The sequence below is a fragment of the Delphinus delphis genome, chromosome 9 (genome assembly GCF_949987515.2).
Source record: "Delphinus delphis chromosome 9, mDelDel1.2, whole genome shotgun sequence".
Lineage (NCBI taxonomy): Eukaryota > Metazoa > Chordata > Mammalia > Artiodactyla > Delphinidae > Delphinus > Delphinus delphis.
The window spans coordinates 25,122,878-25,149,623 of record NC_082691.1 but is presented as its reverse complement, the minus strand read 5'-3'; the positions used below and the strand labels follow the sequence as shown (position 1 = coordinate 25,149,623).

At 35.0% G+C, this 26,746-nt stretch overlaps 1 protein-coding gene across 1 annotated transcript in view; it reads left to right on the top strand.

Annotated features, from left to right (window-relative positions):
- SEMA3C (semaphorin 3C) overlaps positions 1 to 26,746 on the top strand; it is a 186,859-nt gene that overhangs the window by 155,869 nt on the left and 4,244 nt on the right. Inside the window, exons 13-17 of the mRNA XM_060020334.1 lie at positions 1,936 to 2,024; positions 5,007 to 5,048; positions 8,355 to 8,512; positions 22,043 to 22,110; positions 24,236 to 24,366. Of these exons, the coding sequence (XP_059876317.1) occupies positions 1,936 to 2,024; positions 5,007 to 5,048; positions 8,355 to 8,512; positions 22,043 to 22,110; positions 24,236 to 24,366 (488 nt within the window). The remainder of the gene's footprint in view (positions 1 to 1,935; positions 2,025 to 5,006; positions 5,049 to 8,354; positions 8,513 to 22,042; positions 22,111 to 24,235; positions 24,367 to 26,746) is intronic.

Sequence of the window (26,746 nt, the reverse complement as noted above, 5' to 3'; positions counted from 1 at the left end):
ATTATCTTCCAAGAAAATAGTACAGATTGGTACAGAGCTAATTCTTAGGAAGCTGAATGGTGAAACAGAGAAACTTCCAAGTTTCTTAATTACACCTAGAGCCTGCCAATCATTAGGATTTTTGTTTATTTTTGAGTATGGCTTAAGAAGAGAATTTTAAATTACAGAGCGTAGTTTGAAACTTCAAAGATCAGGTACTTAAACTTCGCAGTCTCACAAGATTCAAGGCTTGTTCTGGCAAAATCTCTGTCGTTTTTCTGTATAAAGATTTTTATTATTATTTAGTAGGTTTTAATTTTTTAGTTTGTTAGTTGGTAAAATTTTAAAGTAGAGTTTATTTTTTATTAAGAATTATTTTATCTTCCAGTTAGGTTCATAAAATAGAAACTATAAACAATAAATAGGATCTTATATGTTAGAGTAATGCTTGCCTGTGTGGTCGCCCAGCTTGAGATGTGAGACTTGAGATTAGTGGTATTGGTATTCATCACTAAATGATTCCTAGTTGTAAAGTCCTGTACAGCTCAGTTCAAGTTACCTCTTCTTAGTGACATTTCTCAACAGAATTAGAAAATGTTTTAGTATCTGTTGATGGTAATGTGCCTATCCAAATTATAAATTCACAGTTATATGCTCATACTTTAACAGTGATGACTTGATATTCATGAAGCAGCTCATTAATTATTTTAATGGAAACATATTTTGGTGAGGAAATATATTTTTACTTTCTCAGATCACTCACAAATTTGCTTTAACCCCACATTGCTAAATTTCAACTAGCTTCTTTTAAACCTAAAATTTAAGTGATTGGTAGAGTGGCATAATTATATGTTTAGAAAATGCTTATGTTACATATGAAACAATCTTAATTAAAAATCTCGACATAGGGCTTCCCTGGTGGCGCAGTGGTTGACAGTCCGCCTGTCAATGCGGGGGATGCGGGTTTGTGCTCCGGTCCGGGAAGATCCCGCGTGCCGCGGAGCGGCTGGGCCCGTGAGCCATGGCCGCTGAGCCTGCGCGTCCGGAGCCTATGCTCCACAACGAGAGAGGCCACAACAGTGAGAGGCCCGCGTACCGCACAAAAAAAAAAAAAAAAATCTTGACATAAGTAACATTTTCTGTATATAGTACCTTTATTTGGGCGTCTCTGTTTTTGGCAATCTATAATTGAGAAATACAAGTAGGTTTTTTATTTGCTTAAGTTTATTCGTCTCATGTAATTTTGAAATTTTCCCTATATTTTAAAAATACCCAAAGAAACATTCCCAACTGATAAAGATAATTGTGAAAATCATAGAATTATTCTATGAATAGGTGTCCACATCTGAAATAAAGCCATAGCTATGTTTCTGCTTTGAAAATTATTTTGAATTGTGAGTGAAACGTTTTACCATGTCTAAAATCTCTCACCGCTACAGGTCAAATGTCAATTTCTAGTAACTAATGATTTATAATAAAATTATTATAAAAACTCATTCATAGTAATTTTTTCTCCGATAATCAAACCATTATGTGTCAATTTTAACAAAAATATGAGAGTGTCACTTTATAATGTTGGTTAGGAGGAGTAATATTCTTAAGGGCCAAAGTTAAAGTTATGTATTACTATTTCAAGAACACACACTTGGTTCAGAAACAGAACTTTGAACTTCATAAGACATTCGGACATTCCTTTCTTCTCTCATAATTATGACTATACCAAATATGTGCAAAATATAAGGTGTTCCTATTAATTCCTTTTGAATTTTCCATAATCTCAATTTAAACATATGAGATTTATAATGAAATCAGAAAATGGTAATAGCTCAATGTATGTAATCTCTTTTTTGATGACTAAGTAATTACATAAACAATATTCTAAATTCTAAGCCAGTAGTAGTCTTATGTCTAAATATCTTTGTTTCCTACACCTCATTGTTTCTTTCTCTGATTTAGATCGAGGTACTGTGCAGAAGGTTGTTGTTCTTCCTTCTAACAGCTCTGCCAGCGGTGAGCTCATTCTGGAGGAGTTGGAAGTCTTTAAGGTTTGAACATCTATTCTATTAGCCCCAGCACACGCATGATAAATGCAACTCTTTAATCTTACAATCACTTGGGGAGGGAAAAAAATTGATAAAAGATCAAATAAATGAATGTTATAAATTTTTGAGGGTAAGAAACACCAGATAAAATGAGAAATAACAAATATTCTTCTGAAGTAATTTTTAACATTTTAAGTTATCTTAGCATAAAAGAATTAGTTTTTTAGCTATCGTCACAACTTGAAGAATTGTGGTCATCATTATTTTTAAAAAATGAGTTCTTGTGGTCAAGGTCTAGAAGATTTGCCATGAAAGGGCTTTTATCATTTGCTTCACAAGCCACCGAGACCCAAATTCTTCCACATTATTGATTGTTAGATAAACTTTCTCATATTTTTTTAGCCAGTAACTTCAAGAAAAACTGCTGTTTTCTCTTATTTTATTGCTTTCAACTCAAATGTCACTCTAGTTAAATAAAACAAATGTTGTCTCTTAAAACTTCATGTTCTGTCTGAAATTGAGATTGCATTGTATTACTCTCTTTGTCCTTGAATTTGGGATAAAAAGAAAAAGAAAACACAACAAAAAAAAAGGCACATAGAAGAAGATTCAGTCCTGTAAGATGTAACCTACTGAGGGCAGAGTGCCAATTCTTTATGTGTCTGTGAGCCTGGAGAGCTGGTACATTATGTCCTGCAAATCCTTCTCTCCTTAAAGTATAGGTCATTGCAGTTTAAGTGGTCCCTCCTACCTGATTTGGAAAGATGGGTAAAGCACAGCCAGAGGATTTCAAAGAAACTTTGGTATGGAATCAATCCTACAGCAAACTTCTTTTTCCAACTAAACCAATTAAGAAACAATGGCCACGGACACCAAAAGAGCAGAGTCAGCCTATACTGGAGTAAAAATAGCACTTCAAAGCCCCTGGGAGCAGCCTATTGCTAGTCCAGTAAGTTGCCTTGCTTTGTTGAGTGGACTCAGAATGTATTAACTTAATATATATTCCCCCAGTCACTAAAAATATTGGATTTATAAGCACATAAGTGATCAAGATACAATGATATTAGATTTTACTAATACATTTTAAATATGAAGAACTATTTTAAAAATCAAATCAAATACAGAAACTGAGGAATTCTGGCAATTTCCCAATATGTTATTAAGGTTACAATTTTTAATGCTAGACTAACTTTGGCATAAGGTTCCTTGTGGTTAGTGCATTAAAATTATGCTCATAAAATATTAACTATGTGCATTTAAGTGCCTTTTCTATGCCTTGCTTTGTAAAGAAATTGATTGTTTCATTGGATTAACCAAAACTGCATTTTACATATAATATATATATATAATATATTTCTTCTCATTCAATTCAATAGGGACAACTTGGATGGCCAAAGTAATATAAAGTACCTTATTCAGTAGTTTTCTTGAAAATAGCAAAAAGGCCGTATTGCAGCACTCCATTTTTAATTCTGAAATATATTTTTTTGATAATAAGGAAACATTAATTAAGTGAGTTTGACACAAACATTAATTAAGTGAGTTTGATAATAAGGAAACATTAATTGAGTTTTACATATGTTCTATGGAAAGGTCTTAGAAATGAGAGTTATTCTGATCATGTGCTAACTACTTATGAGTTATGCTGGTGTTATATCATAAAGAATAAACTCTCAGTGGAAAAATGGAGTCAGTCAAAATGCATGTTGGGGGACATCAACCCAAGAGAGACTAAAGAAGTTTGAGCTTCCTTCTGGATGCATGTGCCAGTGATTGATATGGCTAAATTGAGAGAAACAGTTACCAAATACAGGTACTGTCTTCAGCGTGGTGTTTGTGTCACATTTTCTGAGGTGAGGTGAAAATAATTGGGTGTGTATGATATACTGTGATGGGCACTTGAGGAAATAATACATTTAAACTGAAATAAATTCCTTAGCTAAGTGTTACACTGATATACTGCAGGAAACTCAATGTAAAAACCAGGCACTTTGTTTTTAAAGAGCGCAGAACCATAATATATTTTTTAATCCTCTGTTCAGAATATTTTCTGAAAATATGTCCAACTTCCCTAAACTTAATTTGAATTGGAGGTACAACTATTAGTAGTTGCCTAGGTGGATATAAATTGCAAAACTTGTTTTGTATGTGTGTATATTTCTGAATGAATGTCATGATCTGTTGCAACTGAGTATTTAAAGATATCACCATTTTCTTTTTAAAATGTTTGTAGGAACACACAACTCCAGAAAGTGAAATAATTATGGGCACAGTTGACTTTGACAGTGTGTTGCCACTTGACTTATTCAAATAAAACTTCACACATCTTTATCAGGTTATCACGAGTCTAATTTTTAATCTTTAAAAGGAACTAATAATGTTTAAGAAGTAAAGTTAAGAATAGAGGAACTTTCAGAAAGGATGACTATTTCAAATAACTCTTAGGTTCTTTCACTAATTCCCATTTATCAAAAGAGGACCTTACCTAACAATATTTCTTTGTATTCAACAAAGAGAATAAGTATGGCTCAGGCAAATACTTCTTGGCATAGCAACATTTGGCAGCTGAACAATAGTATCTTATGCAAAGTGCTGTGTTGAGGAGGGGTACCATTCCACAGCCCCCCACCCCAAGTACCCAGATCCAATCCTGAGTTATGCGCTGTGTTCAATATTCCAAGATACAGTTTTTTCAATTCTCTGAAATTTCTCAAATTTTCATTTTTTTCTAATGACTATATTGATAGATGTGTTATAATTGCCACTTTTTTTAGTTTAGGCCTATATTTGTGTAACAAATCTGTCCTTATTCCAAGCAGAGGAAATGTACTTTATAGACAATTACTGCTAAACTTTGAAACTATATGTGCGTATAGAGAGAAATGATGATTTCTTGAATTTTAACAGAAACAAGAAAAGTTTTTGAACGTAAAATCTGTTTTAAGGATTATTTGAGCAACTAACAATGTTTTTCTAACTTTTTAGAATCATGCTCCTGTAACAACAATGAAAATTTCATCCAAAAAGGTAAAAACAACCCCATTTTTATTTTCTTTGTATATAAAAATTTTACTATTGTGGAAGAATGTATTTTATAATTTCTGAAAATTTAATTTTACTATTAGCAAAATAATTAATACTGTTCATAGTATACCACACACTTAATTTTGATATGGAACTTAGCTTTAGTGGAAGACAAAATAGGCTTATTTTTGTACAGAAGTTCATCAGAGTAGAATATATATATATATATTTATATATATATATGCAGTAAGATATTCCAACATTTGTATATCCTCTATTCTCAAATATTACAGTGTATGAAGCCAACCAAAATAAAAATAATCTTTCTGAAGGAAGAATTTAGCATAATGTTTGGGCTACTGTAGCATCACGAACCTTCTCAGGGACTTGGAATGAGTAATCAATCCTCTTTTGAGTTCCTGTTGCTGTCACATGTTTGAAATATGCAGTACATTCTTTTATGCTTATTTCTAAGGAAGTGCTATTTTATAGGGTTTACATGTCATTTAAAAAATCTGAATGTCTCAAATCTAAGCCATATCAGGGTTCAGGATCTGGGGAATAAATGTTTTACTATGATTATCAGAAATGTTTGATCTTCTAATTTGTGCCTTCACACGCAAATACACAATGATCATGGAGAGGAAAAGCCCAATTCCAATCTCTACATGTGCAAAACATGCACCTCTCCAGACCCCAAAGTTGCTATCTCTAAAACAAAAGTTCTAAGGGCCAGAGCAGTATAGTCAAAAATGGGGTAGGCTTCAGAATGGAACTGACATGCATTTGAACCCCAACGTGACCTTAAATTATAAACAAGTTATTTTACTTCACTGACCTAAATTTCTGCCTCTGCAAGGTAATGCTTTCTCACAAATGAATTAACTTATATAAATGACCTAAAACAAAGCGGGTCTTTGGTAACTGCTGTTTGTAAGAGCCTAAGACTTATTTTTCTTGGAATATGGAAAAAAGGTTTTATGTGTTGGCATAACTGATGATATAACTTTAGTGTTCTTCACCATATTTGGTCTGTTACAGATAAAGAAGTATTCCACAGTTAGTCTCGTACTCTTTTCACTTGACTAAATTTTATGAAGAAAAATAAATAGGGTACAAGGGAGCTAAAGATCTCATCTGTAAAAATGTTTGTATGGTGCATAACAAACATTTTCCCAAGTAACCAGAAGCCATTTGTCATTTTCCCCAGTGTCCTAGGGAGCTGATCCCAAGTCAGAATTGTCTTTGAAGTCAGCATGGAATCCCTTTGTTTACAGTAGTTTAATGGAAGGAGAAAGTATCAGAGCAAGAACCAAAATGGACACAAAGCCATTTGTGTGACATAGTAGTACAGTATACAATTATAGGTTTCAGCTCATAATTCAACTGGTGAACTTGTAATACACAATCCATTCCATTAAATTGCAGTGTACAGCACAAACATACACTGGAAAGACTGAGTATTAAATTTGTTTCAACATCTTACATTGTAGGTAATTTAAAATGTTTAATTAAAGCAATTAGATTCAGGGCAAGGTAATTGTTTGATTTGGGGGAGAATTCACTTACACAACTACGTATTGAATTATTTTTTCAGTGTGAAAGAACTACAAATTGCCAATGGTATTTTATATATATTTAAATTCCACGAATTTAGTACCTTCTCTAATGCTCAAACTAAAAATTTTACTTTTCTTTTTATGCTCCTTTATTCTCTAATTTATCCTTGCATTCCATATAGCAGAAAATAGATTAATAAAAAAGGTAATTTCTAGAATGGAATTACCTGTATCCTTTCCTCAAATAAACAAGTTTCCTTGAAATATTTTAATGAGGTTGATGCATTCACTGTATTATTTATTAATGTACTCAATGAACATTTATTTCAAATATTTCTAGAGAAATGATTATCGTCAAAACATGCAGTTGTTTTCTTATAGCTTGAATGTCTCAAATGGGGATCAGTAATTTTCAGCCTATTTTCTGAAAAATTCATTGATCTGAATAAAATAATTATTTTATATTACATGTGCTAGTCTGAGATGTGATTCAAATGATTAATTAGAATTGAAAATGTGTAAATTGCTAGCTTGTTCATTGGTAGTTTACTAATACTATTGCTTAATATTCATTAAGTGTTTAGGTGCCAGAAACTATTCTAAGCATTTTATGTGGAGTTAGCCCTTATATTTAGTTCTTACATAAAATCTATAGAGTAAGTGCTATATTGTCTCAGTCTTACCAAAGAGGAAGCTGAGATTCAGAAAAGTTAACCAGCAAATTTGTGGTAGCTGGGATCTGAATCTCAGAGATGTGCCTCCAGAACCTGATAGACCAATGGTGCCCTCACTGATTTAATTTTAAATCTACATATAATTTTTAAATTTATATATAATTTTTAAATATAATTTATATATAATATTTAAATTTATATATAATTTCTAAATTTATATACATACAGACACACACACATATGTGTGCACATGTGCATGTATTCAAGTTCCAGCTTAGAAATTCTATGTTAACTTGAATTACATATTATCAGTCCTTTGTAAAATAAGGACTGTGAATTAGAAACATCCCTTCAACTCCTGAGAACGGCTCTATGCACAGCTAAAAGGGTTGGAGAAATATCATAATAAGCTCTTGCCACTGTACAAATGAAGGAGGATGAAATCTTTATTTATGACTTAGGCTGCTGAAGATCTTGGGATCATACAGAAAGTTTAAAACATGTCTAAATATAAATACTTACAGTCTTCTAAATAATTTTAAAATTGCTCTCGGTAATAAGTCACTTTCAAAGGCATGTGAAATTTTTTTTAATCTAATATTTTTATTTAATATTTACCATCTATTTTTTCTAAACATAAAAGTGCCCTTTATTTTAGACTCTACTTTTTCAAATTTACAAGGTAATGGTTTGCCAGACTTGAAGAATAAGAAAGCTGCCTTGTGCTTTGCCAAGAGACAGCATTCAAAGAAAAAAAGGCAAACATCATAATTTAAATCTGTAATACATTAGCTCAAATCTGAGAGAACAATGAATCCCAATGTCTAAAATACATTACCATTCTACATGGTGTTCTGAACTTTTTTTTTAAACAGGAAAGTGGTAATGTTATAGGCATATTAACGTAGGAAAATTCTATTTATTTTGGCTTTATACCCTTCTGTACTTTGCTTCTTGTTTTTAGTCTATTTCAAAATGAATCCAAGGGTTTGTGGGCATATATTATATTGTGTTCCTGCTGGAAGTCCACTTTTAACTTCCACATCTGAAATAAATCACCATCATTCTTCTAATAGCAACAGTTGTATGTGAGCTCCAATGAAGGACTTTCCCAAGTATCTCTGCATCGCTGCCACATCTACGGTACAGCCTGTGCTGACTGCTGCCTGGCAAGAGACCCTTACTGCGCCTGGGATGGCCATGCTTGCTCTAGGTTCTATCCAACCGGGAAACGGTGAGTATTAATATTCAGCTGAAAATCAAAATTGACATCATCAGACAATTAAGCAATGCTCCACATTATTAAAATCAGTTCTATTGCAGTACTCTGTAAAATGATACTAAAAGTAGTAGCTAAGTTTAGCACCATATGTAGTCTTTGAATAAAGAAAATGGCCATTCATAGAAAACAAACTTACGGTTACCAAGGGAGACAGAGGGGTGGGGGTTGGGAGGAGATAAATTAGGAGTTTGGGATTAACATATTTAAAAAAACAGCAACAACAAAACAGAAAATGGCCCTGCTTTATAACTTGAGATTCTCACAGACATATTAGAATGCAGTACTTTGGAAAAATTCCTTTCTCCTTTTAACGTTCCTCTGCAACACAATCCGCACCTCAAATATTTCAAGCAGCATTTAACTCTCTCATTACCTAATTTTTATCTTTTTTGTTTTATATGCTTCAGATATCCTTAAATCTAACTTTCCTAGGATTTCCCTGGCCGCTTAATTCCCCTGTAATCAAATGCTTGTCCTACTTCAGGCAACAGGAGCATCGCTCCAGAATGGGTACCTTGAACACTTTCAAAACCTTGATGACCATGCTTTACCCCTTAGAATGGTGAGTGCATGATTGCTGGTTAGATTAAGAGATTAAGGCAGTCTGAGGCATAGTGCCTTTTATCCAAGAGAAGACTTAGGCAGGAAACTCTGAACCAACTTGCACCAAGTTGGAAGGAAACACGAGTAGTGAAATTATAAAACAAAGAATAAGCAGAATTTAGGTTTAACTAAGGTCACAGCTATTTCCAGTCAAAATTTGATATGGGTCATGATGGGTGACAGGAGGAAAACCTATAAAACACAGGTCATCAGGAGAGAGCAAATAGGACCAGCCTTGAGCACCAGTGATATTTCAAATAAAATCACTGGGGTGATGGTGTTTTATACATCCTTTATTCTCTGTTAAAGATATAGGCCTGGGCTTCCCTGGTGGCGCAGTGGTTGAGAGTCCGCCTGCCGATGCAGGGGACACGGGTTCATGCCCCGGTCCAGGAAGATCCCACATGCCACGGAGCAGCTGGGCCCGTGAGCCGTGGCTGCTGAGCCTGCACATCCGGAGCCTGTGCTCCTCAATGGGAGAGGCCACAACAGTGAGAGGCCCACATACCACAAAACAAACAAACAACAACAAAAAAGATATAGGCCTTTAAGGACTTGACAGATTAAAACAACCCTAGCACTTCTGCATATCAAGATTATTCTGATCTTTTTATCTATTACTTCAATAAATTTGTATCATGAGACAATTATTTGCCAGGCAGTATTCTAGAGCTAGGCATATAACAGGAAAAAAACTAACAACAAAAGGACAAAAATCTCTGCCTTGAGGGATAATAAGTTCTAGAGGGGGAATACAGACAATTAACAAATAAAGAAAGAAACCCTCCAGTACATCAAATAATGATAAGGCCTATAACTTTTAAAAGAGCAGGGAAAGGAGATAGGGCATGTGGAAGCAGGAGATTGCATTGTTAAATGGGTGGGCAGGGGAGGCCTTACTGAAGGTATATTTGAACAAAGGCTTGAATGTGATGATGAATGATACCATGAGGTGATACCACCATTATTCAGGAGAACAGCATTTCGGAGAGAGGGGCCAGAAATCCTTAAAGCTTAAGTGTGCCAGGATTGTCCAAAAAACAACACCAAGACTAATGGGTCAATACTGGAATGAGAAAAAAAAAAGGGTAGGGAGAAAAAAAAAGGGTAGGAAGAAAAGGGATCAGAATGCCAGATGACGTAGGACTTAGTAAATCATTGAAGGTCCTTTATTTAGAGTTAAATGGGAAACTGCTGAGAGTTTTTGTGCTCAGGAGTGATATTATTTGACTTTTGGTTTAAAAAGATCGTCTGGTTGGGTTTGGCTGTGATTGAGGTCTTGAGATGGGAAGAAGATGTGGGAAAGAAGAAATAGAAGCTGCAAGACAGTTAGGCTACTAACTAATGATCCAAGTGAGATACAATGTTGGCTTGCAAAGGGATGATAGAAGTGGAGGTAGCCAAAAGTGGTCTGATTCTGGATAGGGTTCAAGGGTTCACAGAATCTGCTGACATATTACATGTAGGGATGTTAGAGAAATAGAGGACTCAAAAATGAGCAAGTTTTCAGAACTGAGCATCAGAAGTATGTACATGTCATTTCCTGAGAAAGAGAAGACTGTGGAAGGAGCAGGTTTGTGGAGAGAAAGATAATGTTAAGTTAATGCTGCCTATGAGATATTCAAGTGGAGATGTTGTGTAGGCAATTAGAAATATGAATCTGGGGTAGGGAAAAGTGGCCTGGATAATTTCAAAGTCTACAGATTAAAAGTAACCCCTATCAAAATTCCAATGACATTTTTCACAGAAATAGAACACGCAATCCTAAAGTTTGTATGGAACCACAAAAGACCCTGAATATCCACAGGAATCTTGAGGAAGAAGAAAAAGCTGGTTGAATCATGCTCCCTGACTTTAGACTATACTACAAAACTAGAATAATCAGAACAGTATGGCATTGGCATAAAAACAGGCACATAGATCAAGGGAAGAGACAAGAGAGCCCAGAAACAAACCCAAGCATATATACTCAATTAATTTACAACCAAGGAGCCAAAAATATACAATGTGGAATGGACAGGCACGTCAATAAATAGTATTGAGAAAACTAGACAGCCACATGCAAAAGAATGAAACTAGACTACTCTCGTACACCACACCCAAATATTTACTCAAAATGAACTGAAGACTTGAACATAAGACGTGAAACCACAAAACTCCTGAAAGAAAATGTAGGTAGTAAGCTCCTTGATATGTCTTGGTGATTAGTTCTTGGATCTGACTCCAAAAGCAAAAGTAACGAAAGCAAGAATAAACAAGTGGGACTATATCAAACTAAAATGCTTCTGTACAGCAAAGAAATCCATCAACAAAATGAAAAGGCAACCTTCTGAATGGGAGAAAATATTTGCAAAACATATATCCTATAAGGGGTTATTATCCAAAATGTATAAAGAGGAGGCAGAGTCAAGATGGCCGTGTGCGAAGATGCAGAGTTAGTGTCTCCCCACAACTAGGGCACCTGCTGGCCACTGGTGGGGGACTCTGATGCTGAAAGAGATGGGAGGAACCCCAAAGTGAACCAGCAGGACGTAGGGGGACTGAGGGGATAGAAGAAGTGGAAGCCAGATAGGATCTGTGCCCCTGAGGCCAAGGAGATCAGGAGAGGCAGGCAGGAGGGGCCCTCCCAGACCAGAGGAGCAGGAGACGAGAGGATGGCATTTCCCTGCCCACTCATGCCCAAGAAGCCTGCTGGGATCCCAGGTGAGGTCCCCCGCCCTCTGAGAACAGGGGTGGGGGGCACACCTGGGCCCCTTCTGTTCCATTGAGCCTAAGCCCCACACCCCCACAGCCCCCAGGGCCTTTTCCAGCCTTGGCTGTGGAAGGCAGGGCCTAAGCAAGGGCAAGGTTTGGCCCCACCCACCACCCAAACCTCGCCCTTGCTTAGGCCCTGCCTTCCACAGCCAAGGCCTTCCCCCCCGCTTTTTTTTCTTTTCCCTCCTCCTCTTTTTTACTATTGTGGTACTAATGTACCTTCCAGTTGTTGATTCATCTATATTTTTACTTTTATATTCTTCCTAACATATCTGTTAGTTTCCTAGTCTAATTTTATTTTTTACTTTGCTATTCTTTTTTTTTTTTTTTTTGCCACCCCAGGTGGTTTGCGGGATCTTGGTTCACAAACCCAGGGTTGGGCCAAAGCTCCTGCAGTGGGAGCTCTGAGTCCGAACAACTGGACTAACAGAGAACCTCAGATCCTAGGGAATATTCATCAGAGTGAGGTCTCGCAGAGTTCCTTGTCTCAGCACCAAGACCCAGCTCTACCCAATAGCCGAAAAACTCCAGTGTTGGAAGCCTCAGGCCAAACAACCAGTAAGATAGGAACACAATCCCACTCATAAAAAAAAAAAAAAAAATGACACAGCAAAAAAATGTCACAAATGAAGGAGCAAGGTAAAAATCTACAAGACCAAATAAATGAAGAGGAAATAGGCAATCTACCTGAAAAAGAATTCAGAGTAATGATAGTAAAGATGATCCAGAATCTCAGAAATAGAATGGAGGCACGGATTGAGAAAATACAAGCAATGTTTAACAAAGATCTAGAAGAACTAAAGAACAAACAAACAGAGATGAACAACACAATAACTGAATTGAAAAATGCACTAGAAGGAATCAATAACGGAATAACTGAGGCAGAAGAATGAATAAGTGATCTGAAAGACAAAATTGTGGAAATAACTTCCAAGGAGCAGAATAAAGAAAAAAGAATGAAAAGAATTGAAGACAATCTCAGAGACCTCCAGGACAGCACTAAACACACCAACATTCAAATTATAAGGGTCCCAGAAGAAGAAAAAAAAAAGAAAGGGTCTGAGAAAATATTTGAAGAGATTATAGTTGAAAACTTCCCTAACATGGGAAAGATAATAGTCACCCAAGTCCAGGAAGCACAGAGACTCCCATACAGGATAAACCCTAGGAAAGATACACCAAGACATATATTAATCAAACTAACAAAAATTAAATTCAAAGAAAAAATATTAAAAGCAGCAAGGAAAAAACAAAAAAACAACATACAAAGGAATCCCCATAAGGTTATCAGCTCATTTTTCAGCGGAAACTCTGCAGGACAGAAGGGAGTGGCAGGATATACTTAAAGTGATGAGAGAGAAAAACCTACAATCAAGATTACTCTACCCAGCAAGGATCTCCTTCAGATTCGATGCAGAAGTGAAAAGCTTTTCAGAAAAGCAAAAGCTAAGAGAATTCAGCACCACGAAACCAGCTTTAGAACAAATGCTAAAGAAACTTCTCTGAGCAGGAAACACAAGGAAAGAAAAAGACCCACAAAAACAAACCCAAAACAATTAAGAAAATGGTCATAGGAACATATGTATCGATAATAACCTTGAATGTAAATGGATTAAATGACCCAACCAAAAGACACAGATTGGCTGAATGGATACAAAAACAAGACCCATATATATGCTGTCTACAAGAGACCCACTTCAGACCTAGGGACACAAACAGACTGAAAGTGAAGAGATGGAAAAAGATATTCCATGAAAATGGAAATCAAAAGAAAGCTGGAGTAGCAATACTCATATCAGATAAAATATACTTTACAATAAAGACTGTTACAAAGAGATAAGGAGGGACACTACATAATGATCAAAGGATCAATCCAAGAAGAAGATATAACAATTATAAATGTTTATGCACCCAACATAGGAGCACCTCAATACTTAAGGCAAATGCTTAACAACCATGAAAGGAGAAATCAACAGTAACACAATAATAGTAAGGGACTTTAACACCCCACTTACACCAATGGACAGATCGTCCAAACAGAAAATAAATAAGGAAATACAAGCTTTAAATGACACAATAGACCAGATAGATCTAGCTGATATTTATAGAACATTCCACCCAAAAGTGGCAGAGTACACTTTCTTCTCAAGTGCACATAGAACATTGTCCAGGATAGATCACATCTTGGGTCTCAAATCAAGACTCGGAAAATTTAAGAAAATTGAAATCATATCAAGCATCTTTTCTGACCACAATGCTATGAGATTGGAAATCAATTACAGGAAAAAAATGTAAAAAACACAAATACATGGAGACTAAACAGTGCGCTACTAAATAACCAAGAGATTACTGAAGAAATCAAAGAAGAAATTAAAAAATACATAGAAACAAATGATAATGAAAACACGACAACCCAAAACCTATGGGCCACAGCAAAAGCAGTTCTAAGAGGGAAGTTTATAGCAATACAATCTCACCTCAAGAAACAAGAAAAATCTCAAATAAACAATCTAACCTTACACTTAAAACAACTAGAGAGAGAAGAACAAAGAAAACCTAAAGTCAGTAGAAGGAAAGAAATCATAAAGATCAGATCAGAAATAAATGAAATAGAAATGAAGAAAACAATAGCAAAGATCAATAAAACTAAAAGTTGGTTCTCTGAGAAGATAAACAAAATTGATAAACCCTTAGCTAGACTCATCAAGAAAAAAATGGAGAGGAAGTAAGTCAATAAAAATAGAAGTGAAAAAGGAGAAATCACAACTGACACTGCAGAAATACAAAGGATTATAGAGACTACTACAAACAACTATATGCCAATAAAATGGACAGCCACAAGGAAATGGACAAATTCTTGGAAAGGTACAATTTTCCAAGACTGAACCAGGAAGAATAAGAAAATATAAACAGAACTATCACAAGTAATGAAATTGAAACCGTAATTAAAAATCTTCCAACAAACAAAAGTCCAGGACCAGATGGCTTCACAGGAGAATTCTATCAAACTTTTAGAGAAGAGCTAACACCTGTCCTTCTCAAACTCTTCCAAAAAATTGCAGAGGGAGAAACACTCCCAAATTCATTCTATGAAGCCACCATCACCCTGATACAAAACCAGAAAAAGATATCACAAAAAAAGAAAATTATAGACCAATATCACTGATGAACATAGATGCAAAAATCCTGGACAAAATACTAGAAAACAGAATCCAATAACACATTAAACGGATCATACACCATGATCAAGTGGGATTTATCACAGGGATACAAGGATTCTTCAATATACGCAAATCAATCAATGTGATACACCACATTAACAAATTAAGGAATAAAAACCATATGATCATGTCAATAGATGCAGTAAAAGCTTTTGACACAATTCAACATCATTTATGATAAATGCTCTCCAGAAAATGGGCATAGAGGGAACCTACCTCAACATAATAAAGGCCATATATGACAAACCCACAGCAAACATCATACTCAATGGTGAAAAACTGAAAGCATTTCCACTAAGATCAGGTATGAGATAAAGGTGTCCACTCTCACCACTCTTATTCAACATAGTTTTGGAAGTCCCAGCCACAGCAATCGGAGAAGAAAAAGAAATAAAAGGAATACAAATTGGAAAAGAAGAAGTAAAACTGTTACTGTTTGCTGATGACGTGATACTATACATAGAAAATCCTAAAGATGCCACCAGAAAACTACTAGAACTAATCATGAATCTGCTAAGATTGCAGGATACAAAATTAATGCACAGAAATCTCTGGCATTCTTATACACCAACAATGAAAAATCAGAAAGAGAAATTAAGGAAACAATCCCATTCATCATTGCAACAAAAAGAATAAAATACCTAGGAATAAACTGCCTAAGGAGGCAAAAGACTTGTACTCAGAAAACTATAAAACACTGAAGAAAGAAATCAAAGATGACAAAAACAAATGGAGAAATATACCATGTTCTTGGATTGGAAGAATCAATATTATGAAAATGACTGTACTATCCAAAGCAATCTACAGATTCAATGCAATCCCTATTGAACTACCAATGGCATTCTTCACAGAATTAGAACAAAAATTTTTACAGTTTGTATGGAAACAGAAAAGACCCTGAATAGCCAAAGCAATCTTGAGAAAGAAAAAGGGAGTTGGAGGAATCAGGCTCCCTGACTTCAAACTACACCACGAAGCTACAGCAATCAAGACAGTATGGTACTGGCACAAAAACAGAAACATAGATCAATGGAACAAGATAGAAAGCCCAGAGATAAACCCATGTACCTATGGTCAACTAGTCTATGACAAAGGAAGCAAGGATATACAACGGAGAAAAGACAGTCTCTTCAATAAGTGGTGCTGGGGAAACTGGAAAGCTACATGTAAAAGAATGAAATTAGAACACTCCCTAACACCATACACAATAATAACCTCAAAATGGATTAAAGACTTAAATGTAAGACCAGATACTATAAAACTCTTAGGGAAAACATAGGAAAAACACTCTTTGACATAAACCACAGCAAGATCTTTTTTGACACACCTCCTAGAGTAATGGAAATAAAAACAAAAATAAACAAATGGGACCTAATGAAACTTAAAAGCTTTTGCACAGCAAAGGAAACTATAAACAAGACAAAAAGAGAATGCTCAGAATGGGAGAAAATATTTGCAAATGAAACAACAGACAAACGAGTAATCTCCAAAATATACAAACAGCTCATGGAGCTCAATATCAAAAAACAAACAATCCAGTTAAAAAATTGGCGGAAGACCTAAATAGACATTTCTCCAAGGAAGACATACAGATGGCCAAGAGGCACATGGAACGATGTTCAACATCACTAATTATTAGAGAAGTGCAAATCAAAACTACAATGGGGTATCACCTCACACTGGTTAGAATGGGCATCATCAGAAAATCTACAAACAACAAATGGTGGAGAGAGTGTAGAGAAAAGGGAACCCTCCTGCACTGCTGGTGGGAATGTAAACTGATACAGCCACTATGGAGAACAGTATGGGGGTTCCTTACAATACTAAAAATAGAACCACCATATGACCCAGCAATCCCACTACTGGGCATATACCCTGAGAAAACCATAATTCAAAAAGAGACATGTACCACAATGTTCATTGCAGCTCTATTTACAATAGCCAGGACATGGAAGCAACCTACATGTCCATCCACAGATGAATGGATAAGAAGATGTGGCACATATATACAATGGAATATTACTCAGCCATAAAAAGAAATGAAATTGAATTATTTGTAGTGAGGTGGATGGACCTAGAGTCTGTCATATAGAGTGAAGCAAGTCAGAAAGAGAAAAACAAATACCTTATGTTAACGTATATATGTGGAATCTAAAAAAAAAAAAAGGTACTGATGAACCTAGTTTCAGGACAGAAATAAAGAAGTAGATATAGAAAATGGACTTAAGGACATGGGGTCAGAGGGCGAAGCTGGGGCGACGTGAGAATAGCATCAACATATATACACTACCGAATGTGAAATAGTTGGCTGATGGGAAGCAGCAGCATAGCACAAGGAGATCGGCTCAGTGCTTTGCAATGACCTAGAGGGGGTGGGATAGGGAAGAGGGGTGGGAGCCTCAAGAGGAAGGGGATATGGGGACATGTGTATGCATATGGCTTATTCGCTTTTTTGTGCAACAGAAACTAACACAGTATTGTGAAGCAATTATACTCCAATAAAGATCTATTGAAAAAAAGTATAAAGAATTCATACCACTCAATAGCAAAAATACAAATAATTTGATTAAAAATGGTCAGAAGATCTGAACAGACATTTTCCAAGGAGACATACAGATAAACAAGGGGCACATGAAAAGATGTTCAGAATCACTAATCATTAGAGAAATGCAAATCAAAAACCACAGTGAGTTATCACCTCATACCTGTTAGAATGGCTATCATCAAAAAGTCAAAAAATAACGAGTGTTACCGTGGATGTGGAAGAAAGGGAACCCTTGTGAACTGTTGATGTGAATGTAAATTGGTGCACCCACTATGGCAAAGTGTATAGGTTCCCGAAAAAAATAAAAATAGAACTACCATGCAATCCAACAATTCCACTTGTGGGTACTTATCCAAAGAAAACAAAAACACTAATTCAAAAAGATACATGCTCCCACATGCTTATTGCAACATTATTTTCAATAGCAAACACATGAAAACAACCCAAGTGTCCATCAGTGGATGAATGAATAAAGAAGATATGGTAGATAGATAGATAGATAGATAGATTGATAGGTACATACTTACATACACACACACAATGGAATACTCTTCAGCCATAAAAAATGATGGAATCTTGCCATTTCTGACAACATGGTTGGACCTTGAGGGCATTATGCTAAGGAAAATAAGTCAGACAGAGAAAGACAAATACTGTGTGATCTCACTTTTATGTGGAATTTTAAAAACAACAACAAAAGTGAGCTCATAGATACAGAGAACAGATTTGTGGTTGCCAGAGGTAGGGGTGGTGGTGGTGGGAAAAATGGGCAAAAGGGGGTCAGAAGGTACAGACTTCCAGTTACAAAATAATTGTCATGGGTATGTAAGGTAAAGCATGGTGACTGCTTACTAATACTGTAGTGCATATTTGAAAGTTGCTAGGAGAGTAGATCTTAAAGTCCTCATCATAGGAAAAAAAAACCCTTTTGTAATTGACTATGTAAGGTGACAGATGTTAACTAGACTTACTGTGGTGATCATTTTGCAATATATATAAATATGAAACTGTACACCTGAAACTAATATAATGTTATATGTCAATTATACCACAGTTTTTCAAGTACAGATAGGAAAAAAAACATGTATCATGGGCTGAAAAAGAAACTAAGGATTTAAGGAGCTATCTTGATACCTCTAGCAGTGTCTTAATTCTATCACAGAGATCCAAAGAAATACTGTATATATATATATATATATATATATATATATATATATATATATATATATATATATATATATACACACACATATATATATATATATATCCATTCTAATAGGTGTGAGGTGATATCTTATTGTGGTTTTGATTTGTGTGTGTGTGTGTGTGTACATATACACACATATATAAGGTATTCCTTGGCCTACGCTTACCTGTCTTTGGCTAGCATACTGGGAGTTTCATTAAAACTATCTATATGGGCTTCCCTGGTGGTGCAGTGGTTGAGAGTCTGCCTGCCGATGCAGGGGACACGGGTTTGTGCCCCGGTCTGGGAAGATCCCACGTGCCGCGGAGTGGCTAGGCCTGTGAGCCATGGCTGCTGAGCCTGTACGTCTGGAGCCTGTGCTTCACAACAGGAGAGGCCATAACAGTGAGAGGCCCGCGTACCGCAAAACAAACAAACAACAACAACAAAAGACTATCTATACTATTTAAATTCTCCAAATTATTCCCAAACTTTTTTAAGCATACAGTTATAGTGAATACAAAACATGTTTGCTGCATGAATTATTTCCCAAATTCCCATATGTAGCATTTGTTTTCTTTAGCGATTAAATAGTAATATGAAAATGATCATTTGGAGTATTTTTCATTTTCTTTAATAGTGTTAACTTACCTGGTTTTATTTCGGTTGCACTATCTAACTGGAACACAAGGATCATGTAGAGGAATTCATAGGAATGAAAAACAAAAACATGTTCTTTGTATGGAAACAAAGAAGTACAGTTACACTTGGAAGTCAATGGAGGTTATATTTTGACATAATAGAGTTTTTAAGTATCATTGGCTCGGTAGTTTCTCTTTTTTAAAAAAAGTTTTTTCATAGTAAACAACATAAGCATTTTTCCTCTTCACCCTCAACTACCTTTATTTGTGCATCTGTATCAAATATTACACTTTAATCTCAAATGTTATTTATTATGGATTCAGACATGAAGTTGGAAACTTTAAGACAAGATAATCAGTTCACCCTTAAAGTAAATATCTGCTTTTTTACACAAGACGTAGATGATTTCATTGTTTATCCAAAAGAATAGACTATAATGGCAGAAACATTGGCAACTTGAGCCAAATTCCCAATCCTAGATGCAATATAATATGACTGTCTACCCTCATGCTTTCACAATGCTATACAAATGCCTGAAAGGGAATCGACACATATAGAAAGCTCAGATGGCTGCCTTGTTGTTTTCATCATTTAAGCCAAGCTATAACAATGGTATTTGAATGGTATTTGAATGTCTGGAAGCTATGTGATACTGCAAATTCAGATCACCCAGCTTGGAGGTTCATGTACTTGAGTAAACCGTAACACAGTGCTGATCACAGGACAATAAGTTTAACCATTGTGAGTGATATTGCTTGTCTAGATGGCTGAAAATGACCTGTTCAGCCATAAGAACTGTCATATGGTTCTCATATAATATACGCTCACAAGTTAGCTGGTAGTAAATAATGCTGTGACTTCAAAATATAGCAAATACAATGCAGTAAAAACCTGACATAGGATCTATTCTAAAATACAGTATTAATCGTAATTTCTGAGACAAGAGTGACTTCCACTAGTTTGTGTGTGTGTGTGATTATAAAGAAATATACAATTGAATAAGCATCATGTGGCTTTTTGGGAGAAACAATACTTAAATGACACAAAAATTGTACTCATATTTTCATAAATAGATGTATATAATCCCTTGATTATTTAAACTATTAACTATTTGCTGTAACCTTAAAATAATTTTTTTCATTATCATTGACTTTGAGGTTCATTTTGCTTTGCAAATTTTATAAACCCAGTGTGATTTTAATATTTCCCTTCTTCTTACTGAATATTTTAATTTATCATTAAGGTTAAAAATATTAAGAGACTTAACTAACCCAATTAAGTGATATGCTTATCCATATATACTTTTCAGCACTGATAATAAACAACTGATCTACCCCTGTACTCCCAATATTCGAAGAGTGTTGCCTTTCTTCTCTCTTATAACCATGTTCATGTCCACGATTCATACCTAAGAGAATTTCAGTTGCTCTATTTTGATTTGTTGCACTATGTAATACAATTGAAGCTAATATGTAAGTGAATCTAAGACAAGAAATTAAATAGTTTGCAAGTAACTTTAATTTAAATAATGACCAACTGACAAAGGATGTAACTAAATTTTTGAAATGCTTAAGTTGGTGATATGTAACAACTAAATACCCTGAGTGAACCTTGATTGGATCCTGAATAAACTTTAAAAACTTCATAAGGGATATTTTGGGGACAAGTAGTGAAATTTTAATATAAAATGTGTATTATATAGTATTATTAAATAAATATTGATATCTTTAGTATAATAATGATATTGTTCTTATGTAGGGAAATTACTTATTCTTAAAAGACACATACATTTAAGGGTGTAAAATTATCATGTCTGCAACTTATTTTCCAAAGATCTTCATATATGTGCATACACAGTATATACATGACATATACTTGCATATGAGAGAAAAAATAAATATGGCAAAACACGATTTATGAGTCTAGGTATACCATCATTCATTGTATTCATATATCCACTTTTCTGTAGTCTTGAAATTTTTCAAAATAAAAACGTGAAGGAAAATTCTTATTCTAGTAAATGAAAATTTTTGCTTAGCTTTATACTAAAAATCCATGTTTTCTGTATCTCTTGTTCTGGAAACTTTTTAGTATCTCTGGAAATGGTTTGAAAACATTGACTTTTGTAAGAGAATTGTACTTATTTAAGAAAAAATTATAAGGAGGAAGATGCTAGTGAGTTTATACTTTGGAGTTATCATCTTAGAAAATTTTCTATGAATGTCTGTAAAATAAAAATTTACAATATTAACTTGGAATCTAGCATTTACCCAGGATGTACACATAATAGGAGGTTCATCTATCACAAGTGGTAGATGGGGAGAGTCTGAATTAATTCAGATTGAAAACAAGGTTAAGTACCCACACTATATTTGAAGCATTGAACAAAAAAATGCAGATAGTCAGACCACCTTTCTTTATGAAAGCTTAGGCAATCAGAAGATTGCAAAATTTAAACTGAAGTCTTTTAAATGTGGTATAATTGGCGATGTTAATTCTATGTCACTTGTATATACTTCTGTGCTTTATAGGAGGAGCCGACGACAAGATGTGAGACATGGAAATCCATTGACTCAATGCAGAGGATTTAATCTAAAAGGTAATTAAAAGTGGTCAAACTTGGTAAAGACTAGCAGTGCTCAGTATCACATTTCAGTAAGGGAAACCTTGTAATAGATTCAAGTATGTCATTTTAAAGAAAGATTCACTCTAAAAAATTAGTGGTATTCATATATGGTAATTAAAAATTAAATATTATTTGTATGTATACTAAGAATTTTGTAAAACAAAAGTCCGGGAACACAGATACTTTGGATATGTTAGTAGGTAAGTCTTTCACAAAGATAGTAATTATAGATTTTCCTAGACATTATTTTCTTTCTGAAGAAAAAAATTTACTTATTTTTTTGTTTACCACTGAAGAAAATATAACATCTTGTTTGTTTGTTTTTTACTGTGTTAAATTACATAACGAAATTTACTATCTTAACCATTTTACAGTGTACAGTTCTGTGGCATTAAGTACATTCACAATGTTGTGCAACCAACACCACAACTTTTTCATCATCCCGAAGTTAAACTCCATAACCATTAAACACTAACTCCCTATTCCCCCTTCCCCAGCTTCTGGCAACCACTGTTCTAATTTCTGTCTCTATGAATCTGAATACTCTAGATATCTCATATAAGTGGAATCATACAATATTTGTCCTTTTGTAAATGACTTACTTCACTTAGCCTAATGTCTTCTTCAGGTTTCATTCATGTTGTAACATGTGTCAGAATATGTTTTTTCCTGTTTAAGGTGAAAACATAATCCATTGTATGTATAATATATATCGCATTTTGTTTACCCACTCATCCATCAATGAACACTTGCACTGCTTCCAAAAGTTGGCTATTACGAATTATCCTGCTCTGAACATGGGTGTACTTTAGTGCCTTGGTTTTACAGTTTACAACCATTCCATTTACTTCTGGCAGTCCTGCCTTGTATCTTACAATTAATCTAATTCCTTTCTTCCCATCCTGACATGGAGATATTATGTTATTATACTTTTCCCACTGACCCCCTCCCTCCACCTCCACCCCACCAACAGAGGGACCTTCCTCCAGGCTCACCAAGTTGCTACAGAGGTACTGTTGTTAACTGTTAACACTGAGATTCCTGTTGCTAATCTTTTTGAGTCTGGGCATTTTTGTTTTTATTTAAAGAATGAAACTCTTGTCACTAACTACACTAACTACAAGAAGAAAATTGAGACACGTTTTGCTTAATTGTTCCATACATCTAATTGAGGGAATAAAGCCAGGTTACTATTTCTCTGTTTGCTGAGTATTTTATAAAACCGAGTGTCAGTCATAGTGGTAAGAGTATTTGCAGCGGAGGTAATGATGAGCAAACAGCGATGTTGACTTTGTGTCAAAACCTGAGCTAAGTGCTTTTTCATGGATTATTTCAGTGCTCAAGAAATTATTCTTAAGTAAGGTCTATTCCTATTCCCACTTTATGAATGAGAATTCTGCCCATGTCTAAGCTACCACATGATTATACTAAATACTCTTCCTAATTTAAGAATTTCAGTAAAGAATGTCTGAAAATGTCTGTTTTAGAACCAAGTAAAACTGAAGCACAGAGATATTAAATAACTTCTCTAAGGTTACACAGCCAGTAGTGATAAAGTCAAGATTTTACCTCAGCTAAAATCTGATTTCAAAGATCGTTTTCTCAACCATTACATCCCACTGTGGCCACACCTTGCTTTCTGCCTTTTCTGCCTTTCCGAATTTAATCTATACCACACTGAGTATGGAGTTTAAGGGTGGGATGAACTTGGCTTCAGTATTGCCTGGCACTTACTAATTCTTTAACTAGGATATGTTTCCTCATAACTCACAGCCTCAATTTGTTCAGCTATGAAAAGCTGAGAAAATTTAATTCACAAAGATGTTATAATAATTAAATGTTCAAGATGATATTAAGTGTATTCCTTCGTGTAAAGTAATTCTTGAATAAACATTGATTCCCTTATATCTTTCTCTCCTTCCCTTTAGGTTAAACAAACCAGGCAAACAATGTATAATAGTCTGCTCGTTAAATGATTAAGACTCCCTTTGGGGTTTGCCACAGTCGCTCACAATTTTATAGAGAAACAAACATTCAAATAATAGAATATGTTCCAAATTCCATTGTCATCCTCTCTCCTTTTATTTTTGCTCTTCAGCATATAGAAATGCAGCTGAAATTGTTCAGTATGGAGTAAAAAATAACACCACTTTCCTTGAGTGTGTCCCCAAGTCTCCACAGGCATCTATCAAGTGGTTGTTACAGAAAGACGAGGACAGAAGGAAAGAGGTGAGTAACTCAGCAGAGCAGCAATCAGTCAGGGCTTTGGAAAGAGCATTAAATCACCATCCCTCAGTGAGGTTCAGATCAAATGAAAAAGGAAAGACATATGAACATCCTTTAATGTCTCTGGGATGACAAGTGCCACCTTCTTTAAAATGCTTTGTCCATAGAGTTGACGGATTAATTAGAAATCCTTTCTTCCTGCTCACCTTGATAACACAGTGATTAAAACAAGAGCTTGTGCACTCAGATGGGGGTATTGCTGTGAGGAAGCATTTGTAAAAGAAACAAGATGTGTGCAAATCCAGAAGCTAAGTTCTCATACAACAGCTTTGTGTGATTCACAAGATAAAAGGGGCTTTTAAAAAAGTTCAATTTTCCTCAGCAGGAAATGGTAAAGAGCATTTTTCTGCTGTGTGGTAATCTGTTTCCATTGCTTTATTATTCATAACTCCTGGGGTTTTGTTAGGTAATATGTGGAATCACTGTGTATGAGACCATTGCCTTTATTTACTGATATGTAATAAAAACCTCGATTTTCAAATAAAAGGACACTTATATTATTAACCTTTCACTGATTGTAAAGAGCTGCTTTAAAAGGAAAACATTGTAGGGCTTCCCTGGTGGCACAGTGGTTGAGAGTCCGCCTGTCGATGCAGGGGACACGGGTTCGTGCCCCGGTCCGGGAGGATCTCACATGCCGCAGAGCGGCTGGGCCCGTGAGCCATGGCCGCTGAGCCTGCACATCCGGAGCCTGTGCTCCACAACGGGAGAGGCCACAACAGTGAGAGGCCCGCGTACCGCAAAAAAAAAAAAAAAAAAGGAAAACATTGTAAAACAGCATAGAGTGAAATATTATAAATAATGAATTCCATAATATTGATATCACGTTGTCCTGACAAATGAAAGGATAAGAAGAAAAATACATATGTATATATAAACCATTAAAGTAGCCTAGACTGCAGTGGTACTAACAGTACATCATAAAGTCTGATGTAGCAAAGAGAAAATAGAGCCTTCTGCATTTGTGTGTGTTCTATTGTAGACAGTTTCCATACTACATATTAGATTAATGAGGGCTATGTAGAATGGATACAATCCCAAGATGTAGAACACAGGCATTGCATCAAAATTACTGAAACAGATATTGGCTCTTTATGAGAAAATACTTCCCAATTCTCAGACCTGCCTATCCAAAGATGTTATGAGCTGTTTAGGAAATTTTGTGTCCCCTGTCACTGGAATATTAAACCATAGGCTGATGACCACTTGCATAAGATGAGACATAACTATCAAAGATGAGCTCCATGCACTTCAGGGCCCCTTCTTGCCCCAGATTTCCATGATATAAAATTTTTTTTTTTAGTTTTTTCATTCATAAAAAATTATTGTTTGAGACCTATTTTCTTTGCTATCAAATCTATCATCAAATTAGTCTTGAATTGTCTGTAGTCTAATTAATTTAAAATTATTTTGAATGGATATGAAGCATAGGAATAATTGCCTTGCAAAGTAATCTGGGGTAAAATTCATAAAGTACTATGATGATTATCATACAGAAACGGAATTCTTAGGTTAGAACATGACACGTGGACATGAACCATCCTTCCAGAGAAAGTCTGTATGTGTGTATGTGAATTGGAAATCCAAAACTCAAACGGGGGCTTACCTAACATAGATAACATGCTTTTCTTTTATTCAGTAGAAAGTCCAGTGGAATAGTATATAATGAGTGAATGTAATTTCTATTATGTAAAATTGAAATAAATGAATATATACAGTCTTGAATACATGTCACAGGAATTATCAAATGAAATTTAAAAGGGAATGGATCATAAATTTTATCACTTTATGGTATTTCTAATGTTCTATTTCAGAAGGTTCAAGAATGTGGAGACTCAAATATGACTATATTGATTTTTCTTCCAATCTCAAAAGACAGAAGAATGCCATAATTTAAGACTATGAAAAAATTAACTCTAATGTAATTACGAAAATCTGTCCAGAATTCAAGCAGATCACAATTCCACTCAGTCTCACTTTAGTTGAATAAACTATTAACATTTAATTAAATTTATCTTAATTCTTCCTTAGTAGTTTAGGCAAACATACACATATTTCTCATATTAATGGTGTGCAAATATTGAACTTTTATTTTGAAAAGTAAGACAAATGGTAAAAAAAAGCTTGCAGAGAAAAATGCAAATAGTTCATATTGAATAGCATAAGTGAAAACTAAAAGCCCTCCTCTTCTCCACATCAATACTTATTCCCACTTCTCAGAGTATAAGGCTGCTAAGAATTATATATTCCTCCAAATAGTCTCCATAATCTTCCTATTTTCCTCTCTCTCTTTCTCTGTCTCTGTCTCTCTGATACATACACA